The sequence below is a fragment of the Strongylocentrotus purpuratus genome, unplaced genomic scaffold (assembly GCF_000002235.5).
Source record: "Strongylocentrotus purpuratus isolate Spur 01 unplaced genomic scaffold, Spur_5.0 spur5_scaffold_5, whole genome shotgun sequence".
NCBI classification, from domain to species: Eukaryota; Metazoa; Echinodermata; class Echinoidea; order Camarodonta; family Strongylocentrotidae; genus Strongylocentrotus; species Strongylocentrotus purpuratus.
The window spans coordinates 16,587,274-16,609,654 of record NW_022145611.1 but is presented as its reverse complement, the minus strand read 5'-3'; the positions used below and the strand labels follow the sequence as shown (position 1 = coordinate 16,609,654).

The window sequence follows — 22,381 nt, the reverse complement described above, 5'->3', positions numbered from 1 at the left end:
AGAGGTCCAACCATGATTTGCATGAGAAAAGAAACCACACAGCTGGTATTCTGTTTTCATTGTTGTGCATTCTACCATACTCTGTACATTGTAGAAAATGGTTCAAAGCTTCCTACACACAAGCCCACTTCCGGAGGTATTTTTAGTACATGTCTACATGACACGTGTAAGATAAGGGTTCACAAAATGGTGTGGGATTTCTCTCAGAAGATAACACTTCATACATTGATGTGGTGGTGCTCATTTAAAACTTGAAATTCAAAATACAAAATCAATAAAGAAGTTGGAATAATTTTTCTTTCTGTAATATGTCGACATAAATTATAAGAGTATCACTCTTGTTTGAACTTATAATTTTACAATAATATACATGTAAACTTGTTGTATACCGGTAGTTGGTAGTTGGTTTAAGAAGGCTACATGTTTTGAAACAATACATTGTAACTTGCAGTAACAAGTTTGTCAATGTTAAATGTTCAAAATATAAAAAAGGATGGAGGCCTACAGTAAGTACATGTACTTGTATATACATGGGAGCTACATTTTAGGAAAAAGTTATCATATATTTAGAGTCAACATAACATTGTATACCGGTACTGGTAACTGAATTTGTAGCCTACTATACCATTAGTAGAAGGAACAGTAAATACTTTGATGTCGAAAGCTAAAAAGATATTATGGAATTCAACATTGCCAGCGAAATTCTAAAAATACAGGCCTCCTAATGTTGCAAATCTATCATGCAAGATCATGAGCTATTGATGATTAAGTCTGAAAAGATCATCTGTTAATGGTAAAATTAGACGTGCAGTCCATCATGCACTTACATAAACAAGCAAGCCATAAGATCCAAAGTCCATTTGCTCTGATTAAATACCCAAATCTAAGCACCCTACAAATGCCTTGAAGAGCTAGTACACACAAAAAAATGATGACTATCTCCCTACTAAGAATTCCCCACTATAATACCTCCATTTGTTAAGAAATGGACTACATGCTTTGCATATCTTATGTCTATGCATACCAACATGTACAGCTAGTAGCAGGAGAGTAATGTCCAGGTACATGCATAAAACAGTAAGCAGTAAGCACTGATGACAAAAAATGCTACCATATTTATCATTCTTTATCTTCCTTTTGTCATGATCATGTTATGATAATGTAATACCCTTGCAAAATGTCAGTATCATTAAAAAGACATTGAAATTGTGTCAGACTAACAGATATGTTTACATTCGAAGAGAAAGAAAGAAACAAAACACTTACATTGTACACTTTGTTCCATGGATGCAATATCTCTATTATTATGAAGATATTTTCAAGTATAAACCACCAATATTGACATGAAATAACAATACAATTCACTCTATTGTTTGCTGTAGCATTGTATATGATTTTTGATGTTGACTTTACATGTTTTACTACTCAAAAATCAAAGCGGGCCCCATGATAACCATGTGCATGCAATGCCTGATAATATTCCCATGCAAATAAAATGCACAAACAGATTTCTTTGAGGTTTGGTGATTCTAAGCTCCGAATTCATGTTGTGTACACATGCGTTAAGTCACATTTTAATGTAAGAAAACATAAAAGTAAATATAAATATGTCTCCAGTGTCTCCTCTCTACACTAGTCAATTACATGTAAGTATTTATGAATCAAAGTGAATTACTACAAATTATATGTAAAAGAAAAGTATACCCATCTAAATAATTGATCCCACAATAACAGTACTTCTAGCATCTTTATTAGTTCACTGCCATGTTGTTAGATGGACAATGACATTTAGAACATTATCTTTGTAATATTACCCCTTTAGAAGGCTAATAACACCTTGTGAATAATCTGTGACTGACAAAGTCCACGGCCAATGTTCACATTTTATATTGTCACAGTTGCATCCAATTGTTTTCAAGTTAGAGTTTGACCCTTGTACATATAACAAGATTTTTTTTTTACTGGGATTTAATGACTCTGTGCACGTGACGAACTTTGCCAAAGTACACGATACACCAATAGTTTTCATTCAACAACACTACCATAATTTTTTTTTTTAAAGAACAATGGTCCACTTGCTAAATGGAAACCAAATAAAAACAAAAATTCTCAAAACTTATTGTTCATGTCATTTGTTATATTTTGTTATTATTTATTTTTCTACTTTGCTTGTTTAGAGAAAAAGCTGGCAAGGTTTTCCTTTAACCACTTTGCTGTGATTTCTTATTCTACTTTTCTTTAACGTCAAATTTTATGACATTGATGTTTGGAGAAAAAAAGGAAGGGAATTCAGAGTGTAAATGAATGGAAATTGCACCTGCTGTATCCTGTTCAATTACAATATAGGCCTACTGCACTGCATGGCTGTGTACATAACCCAATATTCACAAAGTCCTTATTACATATTGTGTTCATATGTGATATGAATGACACACTGGTCTTTGACCAATATTAGGCGGTCAAAAACAAAGTTCTTCAAAGTGATACGCACAAATGAAGTGATTCAGCACTATTTCACTTGATCCTCTTTAAATATGATGGACCATAACTACATGTATGCATGTAGATACATGTATACTAATTTCAGCTAAAACCATATACTGTGAATGAGAGGCAGAACATTTTTTTTCTAACTTCAAACACTGGACTTTTATTGCGTTGTTGTAACTTGTAAATGAGACAATGTTAGCCTTTTCAACCTTTTGCCATGCATTTTTAATTATTATAAATAACCCAAGATTGAATGGAATTAACTTTTTAACAACAATCTTTTGTACAGATCTTATATACAGTATCATCCTTTTATACATGATGACATTGATGATGATGATGATGATGACATCATCATGTTATCATAATCATCTCTAGGAAGCCAATTGAAGCTGGAAACCATTGTTATTTATCCCACTGTTATAAATATACTGTAGTGCATACATGTAGTTTTCAACCTTGTCACCACTACTTCCATTTTCTCCCACATCCTCCCTTTGTATTATACAAGTACATGACATAAAAAAAATTCATGATTTACATGAACATCATCAAACATCTTAAATAATCATTGTCAATATCTTCCTCTTCATTATAACCATCAGTATCCACCCCCAATCATCTACATGTACATGTACATGTATACATGGATCCTCCCCGCCTCTTCATCCCTCAAACTTTTTACCCTTTTTACCCTCGCCCACCCTCTTCTACTTTTATCTCTCTTCTCTTCTTCTCTCTCTCTCTCTCTCTCTCTCTCTCTCTCTCTCTCTCTCCCTCTCTTAGCAGAACTCTTTATTATGTACTCTCCCCTTTTCAACTTCCACTTTCAAGTTAAAGCTACTCCTTGCTTCTTTGCACAATTTTCATCCTCCATCCTCTCCTCTCCCCCACCCTCTTGTTCTCTCTCCCTCTCTTTCTCTCTCTTTTGCTCCCTCACTCTCTTTCTCTCTCTTTTGCTCCCTCACTCTCTCTTTCTATATCTCCATCTCTTGCTCCATCTAGCATGAATCTCTCTCTCTCTCTCTTTTTCTATGTCTCCATCTCTCTCTCCATCTTTTTCTCTCCGTCTCTCTGCATGTCTCTCTCCTCCCAACCCCCATGGACCACCCCTATCATCCCCCTCTCCTGTTCATGATCTGGCCATACCTCAATAGTCATTATTAGGTCTACTACATGTAGGTCCAATCATCCATCTACATAATCACCATTGATATGATACTCGTCATCAATCTCTATTAATTACCAGGGATATTCCCATCCCTCTGTAAATAATACCCTCAAATCTCTTTCAATACATCTTCCTGTATGTTAGCGAATATCTCATAATCCTACTCCTTCTTTTCATCAGGTTATTCACTATCATTAGCATCTTCTGCATCTTTTTTGTCCTCTTTCATTTTTCATCTTGGTTGGAATTTCATCTTGGTCCAGATACTTTAGGCCCACATCATCTCATAACACTAGAAATACATATTTCATGTTGATAGGCCTAGCCCTAGACCCTATATAATGACTAGCATACGCACTAAATCTCACACAATTTCACAGTGGCAATACCAAAATGGGAATTACCCCCCAGCTCCCGATAAATTCACCCCTCACATGCAGAACCACCAAGCCCAAGCTTCGGCTGACACACGACCCGTCACCACCCTTATCATCCGCTGCCGATTCCATAAAACACATTTACCTGTATTCCAATGTAAAATCCCGCGGTGATAATCCAATTCCTGTCCCGAATTCCGATCGGCCAAGGCGGGTTGCTCTCTAATCTATCCTCCAATTTCTAGAATGGATCCGCTTGATCTTATAATTTTCTTCCTTAATCCAGTAACGGTGCTGAGTAGTGCCAGAACGATGGTTCCTTAAGTTTTTCGAACGGTTCCGCAGGTGGTTCTAGCATTGACGATAGCGGATTACACGATCTCCGACTCGACTGTCGCCTGCTTCAAGATGCATTTCATAACACACAAAATGAACGGAGCGCCGCCGTAGAGCTCTTGCACCAAAGTGTAACAGCGAACATTGTTGGCCGCCTATTGTTCAAGATCACACTTGCAGTTCATTCATTCATTCCGATGGCCGCTATAGAAAGTTTATTCAATGAGTCACTCGATCGGCTGCCTGTCTGGAAGCGTGGAATAAAATTATTGTATGCTACCTTTTTTCCGTACAGACGGATAAGCGTCGATCTTCTGATTAAATTGGGAGGCAGAATTCAGAAAAGGGGCTTACATTTAAACCTCTCTTTTTTTTTCGTCTCAAGAGTCAGCTAGGAAGGGACCACATCTATACCCCCATTGTCACCGAGCCACTGCATGCAGTTACTGAAAAACGGGAAATAAAAAAAAGGCACTCCCGAAGACACTTTTCTCAGAATCTCAGTTATTATCTAAGGGGTCCAATTTAGAAGCTCTGCTTTACAGTGGATCTCTCAATTTCCATAGAATATAGAGCAGGTTTCAATTGTTATTATTCTGCCTCTTCTTTCTCGTTTGTAAATTAAAGGACAATTCTATACCTTAACAGCAAACCACTCTAAAAGAGAGCTGAATTGAAAGTCAAAGAAGCAGACTGGTGAAAGTTTGAACGAAATATGAACCCCCAAAATAAGAAAGTTATTCGTTTTTGAAATTGTAATCAATTATGGGAAGTTCAAATTGGCTGGATCGATAATGTCGCTGTGGTGTATAGTGGCTCGATACTGGCAAACAACTTTCCCATTTAAAAACAAAAATTAGTGATATTTTGATATTACACGACAAACGGGAGAGTTATCATCCGTCAGTACGTCACAATCCACTGACAAAATTGCCACTTTGAGATTCGCATATAACTTTCAAACATTCATAACTTTCATATCTCAGTCTCACTGGTTTATTTCAAACTACATGATTGTATGGCCATCATCTGTTTCTTTGTTTTGTTTAGCTTTCATTCGAATGAGCTTAATATTACAAGGGTTGGGTTGTCCTTTAATGTTTGTATTTCTAAGTGTAATAACATACTGAATAATTTTGCATAATATATCTTTATCTTGTTCGATTTGTTTTTAAATGAATGAATAAAGGAGGAAAGGAAGAAAACTAAAAGGTTTAGGGACCTGCATGTAAAAATGAAAATAAATGATAAGACATTTCCCAGTAAGAACCCCTTTCCTTTTAAAAAAAATATTATAAAAATGTAAACCCATGACAACGAACTATATACAAGGTCTTAGCGGCATCTGTTATGTGCTGTGAAAAGGTACTGGCATGTGCATGTCTAAACTATAGTTTTTATTTTAGTGGCCCAAAAGAGAAAAAAACGGTGTACATGCAATATTATTTGAGATATTATGTGAGATATTGTTTTTTTGTTCATGTGTTTGTATTTCTTCTTTTTTCTTCAAACTTGTTTTATTGACATTGACGTCGTAAACTCTTTCATTTTGTGAAAATGAATGTTTCAGCAACTTTCATGCTGTAAATGAATGCTTCAACTTTTCAATTAAATGAAACTCCAACCCGGCCTCTAACATTGATGGCAAGTTGCGTTGATAAAATCAGACAAACTAAAAGAGTACGCATTAATGAAAGCATCAGAAATCTCATGAAATTCAAGACCTTTTAATGGACTTTGTGGAAATCTCAACTTGGCAAAATGATTTGATAAAATTGTTTACCATCTCTTCGTTCACTGTATAGCCTAAACGCACATACAAAAGGTACGACATAATAATCGTTTATAATTATGGAAGAAACTACGGAAGCGTGCCCGGATTCTACTGGCGACATGGCAAGATATTTCATCTTGTCAAGTCGACTTGTAAAGATATTTCATCTTGCCATGTCGACTTATCAACTTTTAGTAAGTCGACATGGCGACATAAAATATCTTGCCATCGCGACATGAACTTTGTGCAAAGTCGACTTGGCAAGAACTTATGTCGCCCTGACGACATGAACTTTTAGGAAGTCGACTTGGCAAGATAACTTATATGCCGAGAACTATATGTCGCTATGTCGACTTGTAAAAGTTTATAAGTCGACATGGCAAGTTAAGTATCTTTCTATGTCGACATAATATGGATATTAAGTCGACTTGACAAGATGAAATATCTTGCCAAGTAGAATGGCTCTTTAACACTTTCGTACAGAACAGATACCGCAGAAAGTTTTACTTTAATATCTCTGGGTTTTTTTCAAAGAAGGGGATAGGCTATTATTTTTCCTTGCGACGGTCTGCCTCTCAATATTCATCCTTTAGTGGGGGCAATATTTTTGGATAGTCGTTACAATGATTGGATCACAATTGAGTGAAATGATCAATTTATCAACTTTATAAGATCCTTATTTTTCATTGAATTCAATCATTACAGATTTCAACTGCTGTTCAACGTAACTTTCTTGTCGACTTTTCATTTTAGGCAATGCGTTGTAGCCGGTTATAGCATTGTAAGTTTGCCCCCAAACCGTTGTTTTTACTCTTCTTTATTTTTCTCTCTCTCTAGATCTCCTTTTCGGGCCACGTATTCCGTTTTTAAAAACGTAATAATTTAAGTTAGTTGCAAACAAAAACATGAACATCAGCCATCATCAGCTCAACCATTATAACCATGCATTTAAAATGCGTTGAAAGAGGGCGCTAATTCACATTCAAATTCAAGATATTTAGAAAATTGTTTATAAATATTATAGGCCTACTTTTTAGGAAGAAAATTCCGTCATTAACAAAATCTATGTTATCCTCATTAAAATTACAGCTAAATTGACTATTTTAAAGAAAGTCGAAATTGTATTCCGAAATGTAATGTTTGATACATTAAAAGACGAGGCCTTTGTTTGTTCATGCTTTCTTAGAAGTCATGTAAAACAAACAAAACAAACAAACAAACTGACCTTAATTTGTTCCAAATGCCTCACTATCTATTAAAGCCCAACTGCATTACTTATCGCTACTTGCGCCCTCTATATAGCAAACAATGCCTAATCGGTGAACATTGGTCCTCCATGCATGGTCCCTTTATTTTATGTTAAATAATTGAGAGCTGATTTGATAAGATAAGCCACCTGTCAGTGACCATGCAGAGAGGTCTAATCCCCCCTGGCCAAACTAGTGCAGATTGGGTTTAAAAGAAAATTATTCTTGGAGTGGATTTAGCCTATAAACATTTTTCTATATTCAATTGTATATACCAAACTGCGCGACTGAGAGAAACAGAAAATGTCTGCAGATTTTCATAAATTTCTGCTAAAGTTAACCCAAAATCATATACAGCCCGCCCGCGGGAGCGGCGTGCAGTTAATTACCATATTCTTGGACCAAGTGGGGTACGAGGATTTATATAAAATGAAAACAAAGAATATTAACAAGGTAGAGAGGAGCGGGCAGAGAAGAGTCATTCCATGAAGCCAGTGCCCCCTTGGGGACTTGATAACATTGTGCAGATGAGAAAACAGTAGCGGATACAGGGGGGGGGGGGGCGGGGAAAAAACGTGTAAAAACACGTACATTTTACCTTTTGGGGGGATGGGCCCCCGCCCCCCCCCCCCCTGGCGCTCAAGGGGGGGGGGGGGTGCAAAATTTCAAACTTTCGAGGGCCAAAAAAATAAAATGTGCTCTACTACCCCCCCCCTTTCCCCTCCCCCCCCCCCCCCCCCCCCCCCCCCCCCCACTGAGTGAACTTTTTCGACCGGCGCGATTTTCAAATTTTAGGGAGCAAAACAAAAAATTGGGCCCCCTCCCCTGGATCCGCGCTTGTGAGACAGACCATTATTAATGATACAAATTTGCAAAAACTAATGGGATCGATCCCTAAATTTTCCCAAGTAAATTATTATAAATAAATTAAATTTGTAAGTGAATGTATATCGTCACAAAGCAATGAATTGGCTCTTTAAACCATTCCAAACATTTAAGTGTTAATATATTTGTTAAAGCCTGTTTTATATCTTATTTTCATGGGAAAACGATTGGAATAATTCAAAAAATGGTTGGGAGAATTTACTGATAGAGGGAGTTACACAAAACGCCTTTTAAAAAAAAACCCTACTAACATTTATGTGGTTTGGAGAAAAAAAAAATCAGGATTTGTTGCATGTTATAGAGGGTTAGCACAGTAAAAGGAATAGGTCTACAGAATAGTGAACGGTTCACTTTAATGGCTGGATACACACCACGCCACTACATGGAATTAAGCACTTCACCACTTGTTAATCTAACCCAGCAGCTGGATGGGTTCTATTGTATATCCACATCTTGTACAAAACTATTCATTATATTAAAAATGTATACAGGCCTACTGATTGTCCATAATTATTTTTCAAAACCTGTATATACAGTATACAAACCCAATCTCTAAGTCATTACGATCAACAGATTCATCCTCATTCGGTCTCATCTTGCAATAAAAATTTGCAATATAATTATATTTATAAATATCAAAAATATCACATCTATATAAATGTGATGGAATAAATAAAAACAGCCATACATGTTCTGAAAGTTTATAATCTTCCGTGAATGTATACTAGAATGTGATTTTAAATGATTTAGGTAACATGGACATCGACCCCCAATGCTTGTAACCCGTGTCCCCGAATCCCATCTTGAATCTTAAGGCAAAAGCATTTTGGGGGACAGGAAAATGATATGTAAAGGGGATGTTACGTTTCATTTCCACACCCCTTATCAACGGTCCGTTTATAATTGCAATCCATGAACCGCAGTACCGGTACGTGCTCCCCCCCCCCCCCCAAAAAAAAAATATATATTGAAAAAGAAAAATATAATAATAATAAGGTGGTGCACCTTTTCCTGCTACACCACTGGATGTAAGGACAAAAATTAAAGAACAAAAATTGAAGGAGATTTTTTTATGACACTATCATATTTTTTTAAAGAAAACAAGGTGTTGGTATTTAACATGGCCATTATATGGGGTACCGTACCCGAGAGGAAAATGAGACCCGGGGGACCAGAGCGGAAGAAAAGAAAAGAAAAGAAGAAGAAGAAAAAAGATATCGCCCTCTGCGGGCTATTAATGATATCTACAGCATCTCATCATGGCGGATCCTAGAGAAAAAGCGATTCAAGATTACCGCAAGAAATTGCTCGAACACAAGGAATTAGATGCTCGTTTGAAAGAAAGTGAGTATCATTGGCTTCATTACAATTACTTGTATATAACTGGAGATTTTCACTGAAATGTTATTTTAATTTATTCTCTAAAATGTCGTTGGAATGATTAATGTTCAAGCCTGTTTTCTGCGGAGTCACGGTCCATCTCTCGTTTCCATGCGGCAGGTGACTGTATTCTCTCGCTGACCCGTCGGGGAGGAAGAAGTCGATTCCCGCTAGGCATGAATTAGTGGTGGAGCCCGAATCACTGTTCGAAATCCGGCACATCACCATTCACAATTTCCCAGACATAGACAGTCTTAGACTTCGTCTTCTCCTCATAATCTAGTTTAATTAGCTCACTCAGTTAAATCGTGTAATTTGTGCATTTTATTTTGAGATATTTAAGACTAAGAGTCGTACAACTTGTCATTAGGTCTAGTCTAATTATAATTTTGAAGAAGAAAAAAAAATCACCTTTTTAAATTGTCAATCATTCATGTGTCAATTTATTTTCAATTGAAAATTTCATTTTATCGAAATTAAGTAAAGGGTATATGTCCTTGGTCTGTTGGTGAAGTTAAAGGTATTTTTCGTCAGTCAGAAAATTATTATTTTTTAGAGAAAAATATGACTGGAAAATCATGTTGAATATTTTTGTGTTGTGTGTGTAAAAATGTAGATTAAAAAAAGAGCACCATATTTTGTAGTTTTGTTTTGTTTTGTTCATGCTTAGTCATAATAGTTAACGTAAATTAAAGCTAGGGCTTGTATTGTGTAGTAAATGCTGGCAAACTTAATTTTGCACAAGATCACAGGGTGCTACAAGAATTTTTTTCACCACTTGCCCTGTCGGGCAAGTGGGTTTTCAATTTACTTGCCCAAACAATATTTCCACTTGCCCAAAACTTTAAAGCGAAAAAGGACTCGAGGTTAAAGCATTTATTATCTCGTAATGATAAGTTAGTGTTTTAGATAGCAAATTAATGCACATACATGTACAGTGTAACTGTACTGAATAATAACCTAATATGTCAAAGAAAATGGTCAACAAAGGATGGTTGAAGGTTTAAAAAACGCATTTTATTGATTCTCCATAAATAATCAGATTCACATGAATCTCGGCAAGGTAGAATGGTTCAAGCAGGTTTAAGTTTTTAATATTCAGTCATGTAAAAAAGCATAATGACCCTGTTGTAAAAAATATGATACAAACATGTCATTAATGGTAGCCACATGTACCATGGTGCAACATCACATGTGTGTCTGTGCAAGCCGCTGTCATTTGGAAACGTAGGCTAATTTTCAGCTGTTAATAATTTGGGTCAACTCTTCCATCAAGAAACGTCATGTAAATAATGGGTAATCAACTATTTTAAATAAAGTACGGACATTTTTATTTCATCATTCACTGCTATAAATATCATGCCAAAATTTGTAAATTCTTACTAAATAATAATATTGAAGATATTTTACGATAAATCTCGGATAAGTATGCGAAAACTAGACTAAACAACGTCGCTAAAACCATGAAAACAAAACAACAACGGCTTATATTCTGGGGGTCTCGATACTATTATCAAAATGACTCGCTCGGTCGGATCTTGAGACCGCAGTAATAAATTGAAAACGAGACAAAAACATTCATCTGATTTATATGAGCAGCGAGTTTTAAATAATATGTTCACAATCATTAACAGTCATTATGAATAAATATCAAACATTTGACTTTTTGTACTTACTAGAAAATCCCTGTTGTTTATTCCATTCCGATTCGCACGTGTTCATTTCCCTAGAATAATGACGTCATATTTGGCGTGATTCAACCAATCGGCAATCAGAGAATAGCAAAGGCCTGTCGGTGCGGCCTGCAGAGCTAGAGAGAGAGAGCGCGAATAAGCTCGCAGCTGGTACGATCGCGCTAGCTGTCTCTAGCTAGCTCACGGCCGGCCGTGCGTGGAGGCGGAGCGGCATTCATGGCTTGAAGTGTCACTGTTGCATGCGCGCTGAGCTAGCTGAGCTGGCTAGCTGTCTGTGAAGTTTTTTCGAAATCGGAACGATCGCTTTTTTGCTTCTGGATTTTGACGACGGGTAAGAAGTTGACGGGTGAATGGTAGAGTTCTTGGACACTAGGAAATTACTGTAAAAGTATCACTTGCCCGAATCGGGCAAGTGATAATTTGATTTACTTGCCCGACGGCTCAATTTGGTTGCCCCGGGACGTCGGGCAAGCGGGTTTGTCGCGCCCTGGATCAATATATCATGAATTTCAAATAATAATAAGACATTAATTAATAGATAGACTTAACAATAACATGTTCTTTTCTGTTAATCATTTTCCTTACCATGCATACAGGGCAGTGCACTCAACTATTATTGCATATTATAAAATGGCTCTAGTATTTTAAGCATCGTGATTGGTCAATACGCGTCACATGGCATTGACAAATTTTTGATGCAAGCACGATTTTGCAGCAATGAGTGCAGAAAAAGCGCAGCAAAAAGTTATATTGCACGGCACGTACGCGTGACCATGGAGATCCAGTGCGCGCGCGTACGCGTAGTACTAGTACGCTCCCTCGAGTGCATATGCATTGTACATGCAGGCTATAGGCTACGCGTAGCTAATATTGTACGCTCCAAGATCCACCATGATCCCCAGCGCAGCGTACGCGTAGCTTAGCTCTAACTGTTAGCTAGAGCTAGAGCGGGGTATTATTAGAAAGCAAATTTTTGTTTTACTTTTGCCTTGGATTAAGACCCGTTTTGACTTTTGGATTTTATAATGAAGCCAGGAATTTCAGCTGTCTGATGTAGACTCGTCTCTAGACACCCTATGCATTTTATTTTTAATCAAACAATGAATCCCGTGGACTTTTTGGTAAGCCTGCAAGGTCTTTCTTAGACCCTCATTTTATTTCTAGAACCAAAATAACTCTAACGTTAGATCTAGATCGAACTCTGGTACTTAAGATCTAAACTTTTGTTTGTTGCTGTTTGTGTCGCTATTTTATAAAACAAATAACGCACTTGACCCTGTTGTGCGAAACGTAAATGCAGTGTTCGCTCGGTTTCTTCAGATGGTTCGCACTGTCAACTCATTCACCGCTATTGCACTCTGGGACGTGCGTTATTTGTATATTATATATGAGCTACTGCTTTACACAGCTAAAATGGAAAACACAACATTCTGAAAATTATGGCTATCCTTTCAGTTATATAATACAACTGCTTGAACTAGAAATTATTTTTTTAGTCGATAAAATATTATAATGACAAGAAGATACAACTATTGTAGGAGGATTCTATTTTTGTTTTTATCACATTTTAATTTTGGCATAATTTTCCATGTAAGTTCAGACAAGTAAGTAACCAATAATTTATTCATTATAAAGGGAGTTGTGTTCATTTTCATCATGCCTCTTTCTCCTTTGTTTCATGAAATGCAGTGAGAGAGCATCTGAAGGAGCTGACCAAGAAGTATGACAAGTCTGAAAATGATCTCAAGGCTCTCCAGAGTGTTGGTCAGGTAATTATAGCCTCAATACTTTCCTACAAAAGAGACGGTGGAGGGGGATACAGACAGGCACAAGATCAAAAGGGATTAATCAGAACTACCCCCTCCCCCTTAGAAAAAGTAATACAAAGAAATGAATAACTTTGAGAATATGAGCCATTCAAATGGTGAATAATTAGGAGTATAAAAGGGGGAAATAATAATTTCGACCTGCATGTCATGGTCGGTTAACTCGTAGTTGTCTTCTTTGTTTGCCAAAGCATATGTGCTGACTTTTCATCTTACAATTTGCTTTAATGATGTAAGTTTGGTATTTAAAACTGGCAATTTCTCTCTACAGAAGTACTGCAGAAAGTTGAATATGGAACCCCAAACATCTGAAACAAAATAATATTTGATGATTTATATCCTTTAGCAGAAGGAGGGATTGATATAATGATCCTATATAAGTGTAGGATCATGACCAGGGCTTTATATTGTGGGGTTCAATGAATAAATTGTGTTTTATTATGTATTATATTCGGGTATGACTTGTACATGTACTTGAATCATAAAGTTCATGATACATCAATTTCCATTATTAATTGCAGATTGTGGGAGAGGTCCTAAAGCAGCTGACTGAAGAAAAATGTAAGTATGAAATCTCTTTATTCATGTCCTAAAACAATAGGATGAGTTCAATGCAAGGGTTGTTTCATAAATCGTTGGACATAACAGCAGCCACTGTATGTGTGGATTGAAGGATCATGCATAAGTTACAGGAAAGAGCGATACAAACAAAGGTCAACGGTCATCAACATCTAAACTAAACATTTTTTATTTGTTTTCAGTTGTTGGCAAATGACATTTATATGTAGCCCAATATATTCATTATGATGGTAACTCATGAATCTTAACAATATCAGCTTTGGTATTGGTACATGTATCTATATGTATTGACTAGATGTATATGTGCTTATGTATGTATTTTGAATTAATTGTAGATTGATTAGTATATATTAATTATAGTTATTGAATGTATTATTATCTAAGTACAACTTTGTAAAGCGCTTAGGAACATTGTAATAAGCGCTATATAAATATAATGTATTATTATTATTATTATTATCCATTCCTATTTTTATACTTGTATAAATGTTCACTGGTTAACTGGTGTCTATTATTCTATCCACATACCTGTTAATTCAATACTTTCTGTTTGGCATTCTTTCTGCTTATTGTATTGACCTTTGTTCATACTATTACTCTCTGTCCATTTCCTTGTAAGGTTCACTCTTCACTAACTAGAAAGTTAATGTAGTAGTCACTTCAAAAAGATATTGCTTACATTGCATTATTTTGCAAACATTTTGATACCATCATTTCTTTATTACCCTTTCCTTACCAGTCATCGTGAAGGCAACGAACGGACCTCGCTATGTAGTAGGCTGCAGACGAGGTCTGGATAAAACCAAGCTCAAGCAGGGTACCAGGGTAGCTCTAGATATGACAACATTGACTATTATGAGGTGAGACAAACTGTACAGTCAAGTGTTACTGATGAAATCATTCTTTAACTCCCTGTATGCATTCTAGAGCTTTGGTTATTCGGGGTTCTTTGTCATTGATGTGAAAGAAAGTTATTATCAGCACTGATAAGAAAAGATTAATTTGAAAGTGAGGTTTTTAAGGCAATGTAATGCAATTAATTAATTAATGTAAAGTTCTTAAATGTTGGTAACTAACACACAAATCATTTATGTAGGACTTTCAATAGAATGTGTTATGTATTGAAATATTTGTATTTGTCTCTTTTGTTGTTTGTTGTTTTAGTTTTAGGTTTAGTTTTGTTACATTAAAATAAATAATAAGTGGTCATCATGTGTTTGCCATACATTTCATGAATAACCATCATCTGGCATTTTCTTTTTCTTATTCTTATCAAAACTTTATTTAAAATTGTGGCATAGGTCAAATCAGAAACAAATGTTTGAGAAGCTGTCTAGTCTCAAAGTTCACTGTTCTGAAAAAACAGAATCACATAGGATAAAAAATATGTCTGTTTACACGAAGTAGAGAAGTTCAATTATGCAGTACCGGTATAGATGATTTCACATGTTTCATAAACTTGTTGTAACTGCACAGGTATCTACCAAGGGAGGTTGATCCTATGGTATATCACATGTCACATGAAGACCCTGGTGATATCTCCTACTCTGCCATCGGTGGTCTAGCAGAACAGATCAGAGAACTCAGAGAGGTAGGTTCAGCAACAGTGGAATGTTTAAGATTGATAATGTGACTAGTTAATGTCTGACTACAAAACCTTTGAATCATAAACTGCAGCTGTCTTTCTGTTTGAAGATTGTGAATATATTCGAAGACTGGGTATGCTATCTTTCATTTTTAAGTGTGGGGGGAAAAAATGTATTGATTTCTTGTACTTGGCCGCCATTTTTTTTTTTTTTTTTCTTCCGCCCATTCACCTGGCACTGTCCAGGCCGACGCTTACCCATGCCCAGTGCTCCCGGGTTTTTAAAACAGCATTGTTTACTTTTATTATTATTATTATTATTATTATTGGGGCCTTCAACTGCAACTCGAAGTAAAATTGTGTGAGTTTTCAGAGACGGACCTGGGATAGTGCTTCCTTTTTTTTTAAAAACGTGGCGACCGAGTATTCGCCTGTAATCCTGGGAGTGTACTCGAGTACCTCATTACACAGTTATGCACAGCCTTAACCCTACGTTAACTGGGGGGGGGGGAGTCAATTTGACCCCCCCCTGTAAAAAATTTGCGACTACTCCGAAACCGCGGCAGATGTAAAATTTTCCTCTCATGACTTTTTACTTTCGAGTCTTACGCATCTTTTAAAACAATTTTTTTGAAAATCGGACCTACGGTTACAAGGTCGCGTGACCTTTTGTCTTTGCATGTCAGCCCGAAAATCGCTCATTTTCTTGATTTGTGTACAAAACATATGTAAAAGTCATTTTTCCTAAAAATAGATAAAACATTGGTAATTCAGTCTTGTTTAAAGTTTAGATGTTTGTTTTGAGGTCAAAATAGTTGAATTGTAGTTATAAATGAAATAAAACAACAAAAACAATAAAATACATAAGTTAAAAAAACAATGAAATACATAAGAAATTATAAAAACAAGAGATAACATAAGGAATAACCTGGCTCTTCCAATTTTTTGTGTTGTATTATTATTCCAAATGGTCTAATAAATATATGTAGTGAAAAAGAATACTTAAATATGAATAATCTGTGATTTATGGGCCGAAATGTGAATTTCATGACCTTATTTGCATAAATTACCATAAATATGCAAATGAGTGAATTTTTCAAAAATTTGAAATTACCATAGTATTCTATACACTTCACTTGACATGCATGCAAATTTTCGCGGCGATCGGCGGTGAAACGGCTGAGATCTTAGGGGGGGGGGGGGTCAAATTGACCCCCCCCCCCCCCAGTAAAAACCTGGTCTGAAATAGCCCAGTTAAAATAGGGTTAATGTAAACCTATGTTTCCCCTACCTGTAGAATCAGTTTGTTTTATGAATTGTCGTCTGTTCTGCTGTCTTCAATTTATTTTAGGTGATTGAACTGCCGTTGTTGAATCCAGAACTGTTTGAGAGAGTTGGTATCACACCGCCCAAAGGCTGTCTCTTGTATGGAGCACCAGGTAAACAACTTTTCCTCATTCTTTCTTTCTTTCTTTTTCTAATTTATTCTGATCATTTGTAGTACTATCAAAATGCATGAAAAGAGTACACATTTCCACTTGCCAATTAGTGTGTCTATATCAGGAAATGGCATAATTTTCATCATCATCGCCTCCTTTTCTATAAGTACACAATTAGAAAATCATATACATGACCCATCACAATCAAACATAATTTGATTCTTAATTTTTTGTAGAAGAATAAAACGATATGAGGATCTTTTGTTACCATAAATGCTAACATATTGAGGTATTGAGTATTTGTTTATTGAATAGTGATGAGGAAATCCAATTGTAATGTATTCTAATCAGATGCATATGAAACTAACTAAAGTTAAACATAGTCGCATGAACTGTGACATACCAGAACACATTCACATATTTGCTAAGATTTCAAATGATATATCATGCTCTCTAATTGTTGCTTTATTTCAGGTACTGGGAAGACCTTGCTTGCCAGAGCAGTGGCCAGTCAGCTGGATGCAAATTTCCTCAAGGTACAGACCATTTGTGTAATACAGGGTGATTTTAGTTGTGGCAACATTCTCTCCCCAAAATATCTAAATTCTATAAAGCACAGATTTCTGCATCACTGAATTTCGTGGTTGGAAAGAAAATAAACAAGTTTTTACCTGGCATTGTGATCATAAGTCAACAATTATGTGTAGTGAAGTATCCCATACATAATTTGTTTTTAGTATACTCTGCACAATTTTTTGTGTAACAAAATTTATTTTTATATAACAAAATATTTTGGGTTGATAACTGTATTTCCCTTTATTTCTGTGCCAATTTTCAACATGGAATTCATTAACATAATGGTATTTCTCTTTGCATATGTAATTTCAAGGTGTTTTCTTGTTTGATTCATTGGATAATTTGAAGTTGTCTCTTTTCTCGTTATCAGGTTGTTTCCAGTGCTATAGTAGACAAGTACATTGGTGAGAGCGCCCGTCTGATCAGAGAGATGTTTGCCTACGCTAGGGACCATGAACCTTGTGTTGTCTTCATGGATGAAATCGATGCTATCGGAGGCAGGAGATTCTCAGAAGGCACATCGGCCGATAGGGAGATCCAGAGGACCTTGATGGAGGTAGGTCTATCGTTTGGTATCTTATCAATGCACTGAAGTGTGACGTCTATAATTGCCCAAGTTGTCAAAGTTGCTGGTTCCAAACAATGGCGTGCTAAACAATGGCGTGGTGATCACACAGGCGCCAAACACTGAACTCGCCCTACTACAGCCGTTGCTTGAATGGTTTCAAATGAACCTCGAGTGCAGGCCCTTTTGTTTGGAGTATTACGTTAGCACTTTGGTACTCTATTATGTACTGTATACTAACCATGACATTACCATCCACGAGCACAAAGTAAAATTAAACATTGTAATATGAGGGGTATCTATGTATGTTTGCATTTTAAACATTTAAAAATGACTTGTTCCACAAACAGTTGGACAGAATATAATGATGATGGTCATATAATCAAAGGACACATGTCCAACTCTAGAGGTGTTCAAGATGTGTTATATTATTTAACTTGAGTTGAGTTCTTAGGCTGAGATATCCCAGGCTAAAGTTTGTTGAAATAGCATGTTATTCCAAAATAAAATATTCCTATCAGATTAACAAAACAAATGTAAATTTGAATCAAAGAAAAAGAAATGTAGTTGTTAGCAAATCAGACATCTTCCTTTGAATGGCCGAAAAATAAAAAGCCTTGGTGACCTTTCAGAAAAATAATGAATACAATCAGTAAAATGGGTTTTAGTACATGTATATGTCTTGTTACTCATAAGTGATTCTACAACATGTTGCAATGTTTCTGTAAAGGGAGTCAAATGAATATTAAAAAACTATCCAGCCAAAATGACAAACACGATTATGACTTCATGACTTCACATATCAATGTTACTGTCATTCATCTTCACAGCTGTTAAACCAGATGGATGGATTTGACACTCTTGGTAAAGTGAAGATCATCATGGCGACCAACAGACCTGATACGTTAGATCCAGCTCTACTCAGGCCTGGTAGACTTGACAGAAAGATTGGTAAGCTATAGATGAAAGAAACTTGCATGTTCTGATATGGTGATGTCATAGTTATGAAAAATTAATGAGGCTTGGGTTCCTTGCACAAATCATTTATCCTTTATTTTTATCTATACTTTGTAACCATTTACCCTTGGAAAAGTCAGATAATGGATTTGATGTCAAATTTATTACATACTGACTGTACTCAAATCATTTATATAGCTGATCGATCCTCTTTAACAGTCATTAATAATATAACAGTTTACCTGTTTTTAGCTTATGATTAGGATTAATGTTAAGTGAATGTTTAATGAGTATGGTTATTTCTCTTCTATTCTAGAAATCCCACTTCCCAATGAGCAAGCCAGGCTAGAGATTCTGAAGATCCATGCAGCTCCCATCACCAAGCATGGAGATATAGGTATGGCACGTCTTCAATTCTCATTGCTCATCATCTTCTCCAATCCCAGTTCATGAAATACAGATATGGTCACATTTCAGTCAAATGGTAGCAGTAGCCCTTTTTATCACTTGAAAAGTCTGTTTTGATGTCCATATAAAAATTATTGATAATTTTCCTCATTTTACTTATTGTAGTGCAGCTGAATTTAGCTGAAAGCTATGGTACAAATGCCTGGGGAGCTGTTTAGCCAGTAGATGATATCATTATAACTTTAAATTTAATCAACTGTTTCCCCTTTTTCTAACTTTTGTTACATTTATTAGTGCATATTAATGTCTACGTGTTTGTACTTGTATATTTGTATATATATATATTTTAATTGTTATCTATTATGTGTGAAAAATAAACTTGAAAAATGAAAGAAAAGGTGGATGATTGAATTTACTTGTAGGTGATTGGAGACTCATAATTACTTGCTTTACACAGTAATGATAATACCAAACATAAATGTGCCGCTACTTTAATCCACTGTAATTGCAGGTAAATGATCATGATTTTCATGGATTCCAGTGTAGATATTGAAAGGTGTTTGTTTCATCTTTCCCCCACCCTGAAATCTCTTATAGTAATGATATTGACAAATTCAAGCTTGTCATTTTTTGTTCTTTTTTTTCTTCATTTGTCATTGTTTTATTTTATTTTATTTTGTTTAATATATGTATATTTTATTATTATTATTATTTTTTTTTTTTTTTTTTTTTTACTGTAAACCACTTTCAGTCATTCCTCAACATTTTCATTGTCTACCTTTGATCACTTCAAACATCTTTATGTTATATTTTTCTTTGATAGATTATGAAGCTGTGGTAAAATTATCAGATGGATTCAACGGTGCAGATCTCAGGAATGTGTGTACAGAAGCAGGTAAATATCGTGTTATCAATGTCCATCTTGTTTTTATTCTTCTTTTGTATGTACTTGTTAATTTATGATATTAAAAAAAACGTGGATTCTGTTTTAATATCTATGAATCCATTTTATTTGATTTGATTTTATCCATTGCCTGACAGAAGGGTCTTAGCAGGGGCATTCTATTAGTTGAGTGTAATAGAAACCCCAGCTTATGTCTTTCTGGCAGGCAGACAACTTTAAAGAAACTGCGGTTATTAGTACAAGGGCTATGCACCAGTCCATCTACAAACTAATTTGCCCGATAGAAAATCTAGGACACGTATTGGCCACAAATTGCATTGTTGATGTTGGACAGAAAATATTTAAATCAAGTGGCTTTCATTACTTTTTTCAGTCATCCAGATACCATAGAAGAATATTTCATCATTCCGAGAAAAGACAACGTAACCTAAAATTTCACCTGACCTTGAAAGTCACATGACCTTGTTACATTCAGTCTTTCAATGTGTTTTCTCTTTCAGGTATGTTTGCCATCAGAGCGGAACGAGAGTACGTGGTCGACGAGGACTTCATGAAAGCCGTCAGGAAAGTCTCGGATAACAAGAAACTGGAAACAAAACTAGACTACAAACCTGTATAATAGTTCGCAAGAAGTAGTATAAATTCACCCAATCTAATGTGATGGTATGCTAGACTATCGTATATTAATTCCAATTAGTTATAGCTGGTAAACAGCATACAGGAGATCAAGAGTTGAGAGGATGTCTTGTCTGTTTAGAGCTGCAGGGTCATGTAGTTATACACTCAAACAGAGTTAATGTTCCTCTGGCTCCAAACAGATGATATTTTAAAAAAAGCCCAAACTTATTCTTCCACTCAACGATAGGTTCTACTCTGAAGATGCATATGCAGATTTGGTTGCAAGATGCCACCATTGTAGCCCTTTTAGGGACATTTCATGATCTATTCACAGGAAACTATTCCCAAATCTTATTTTTCATGTGATCGCCATCTCAAATAAAATCCTCTGCACCTGAAGACAGGTTATCATATGTGTTTATGCTGACCAGTGCATGAAGACCACACATTACCTTTTTCTAGAAAAACACTGCTCAACTTGGTCTCTATAGGCAAGTGGTCTTTATATATGCTAGCAGGAGTACTGTATCCTTGAGATATGAATTACTCATTTTCGCGTGTAATAGTCAATTTATTTGAAAGCATTTGTAAAATTGCATGAATTTTGCAAATATTCTTTACTGGTATAATTTTGCTTTTATTTTTATCCCCTCAATGATTTAAACAGAGATATGATTTTTTGTAAAAGAATAAAAGTGATCACTGATATTTCTAGCCAGTAATAAAAAAAAAAAAAAAACACTTAAATTTTGGTGTAACAACATTCAACAAGTTAATGCATGTTGAAAAGTATTTGAAAGCTACAAGTCAATGGAAGTTTGTAGGATATTGTACTGATCTGATGTGTCAAAGAGATACCGAAGTGCATCATGTAAAATGGGAGTTTCCTTCTGAATTTGAGATCAGTAAATTGCCCATTTTCTAAAAGATGCATGTGGCAAAGATCATGGTACCAGGCAGGGCCCATTGCACAAAACTTACCATTGACGGTAACTTTGCCATCAATGTTAACTACCATGGAAACCTTGATTTTCATTGGCTGTTGAGCCCTGTTACCATGGTAGTTGCCATTGATGGTAACTTTTATGCAACTGGCCCAGATGTGAAAACACTCACATATACCTCTTTTTTTTTGGGGGGGGGGGGGGAAGGGGGAACAATAAGGAGCGCTCTGTTACTCATTTCTTGCTGAATTTATGCCAATTGTAATTTCCAGAATTGTTATAGTTTCCATTATGATGGTTGAACATTTTGATAAACTTATGATGTGAATAAATGCCATTGTCTTGAATACTTAAGATTGAGTTATTAACAAAACACATGTATAATTTGTGTTGTATTCCAGTTTCTCGAGGTAGGGTATAATATTGTTTGTCACATTTTTGTTTGTACATTGTAAGACATTAAATTTCTGTACATGAAATCTTTGTGATTTTGTTTTTTCTGTACTAAGCATGGAGTTCTTTTGTTATATAATTTTCTTTATGGTACCCCAGGGAATTGTTGTCTCATGATCTTTTGGTGTTGATTCAAAATATTGTGTCAGATTTTATTGGAGCCCTTTTGGGAC

At 35.7% G+C, this 22,381-nt stretch overlaps 2 protein-coding genes across 3 annotated transcripts in view; one reads left to right on the top strand and one right to left on the bottom strand.

Moving 5' to 3' along the window:
• The window catches only part of LOC100889010 (tight junction-associated protein 1), a 101,550-nt gene extending 96,992 nt beyond the window's left edge, over positions 1–4,558 (bottom strand). The window contains exon 1 of one of the 2 annotated variants that reach the window (XM_011677353.2): positions 4,184–4,558. The gene's annotated coding sequence lies outside the window, so the exon portion shown is untranslated. The remainder of the gene's footprint in view (positions 1–4,183) is intronic. The other variant, XM_003723400.3, reaches the window with a different exon arrangement.
• Positions 4,559–9,531: 4,973 nt separating this feature from the next.
• Positions 9,532–22,234, top strand: LOC755057 (26S proteasome regulatory subunit 10B). Its single transcript, XM_030998606.1, has 12 exons — positions 9,532–9,624; positions 13,044–13,123; positions 13,702–13,741; positions 14,499–14,619; positions 15,236–15,350; positions 16,696–16,783; positions 17,258–17,319; positions 17,730–17,915; positions 18,755–18,875; positions 19,198–19,278; positions 20,113–20,184; positions 20,694–22,234. Exons 1-12 carry the CDS (start codon positions 9,540–9,542, stop codon positions 20,810–20,812), a joined length of 1,170 nt encoding a protein of 389 aa, XP_030854466.1. The 5' UTR covers positions 9,532–9,539; the 3' UTR covers positions 20,813–22,234.
• Positions 22,235–22,381: the final 147 nt, after the last annotated feature.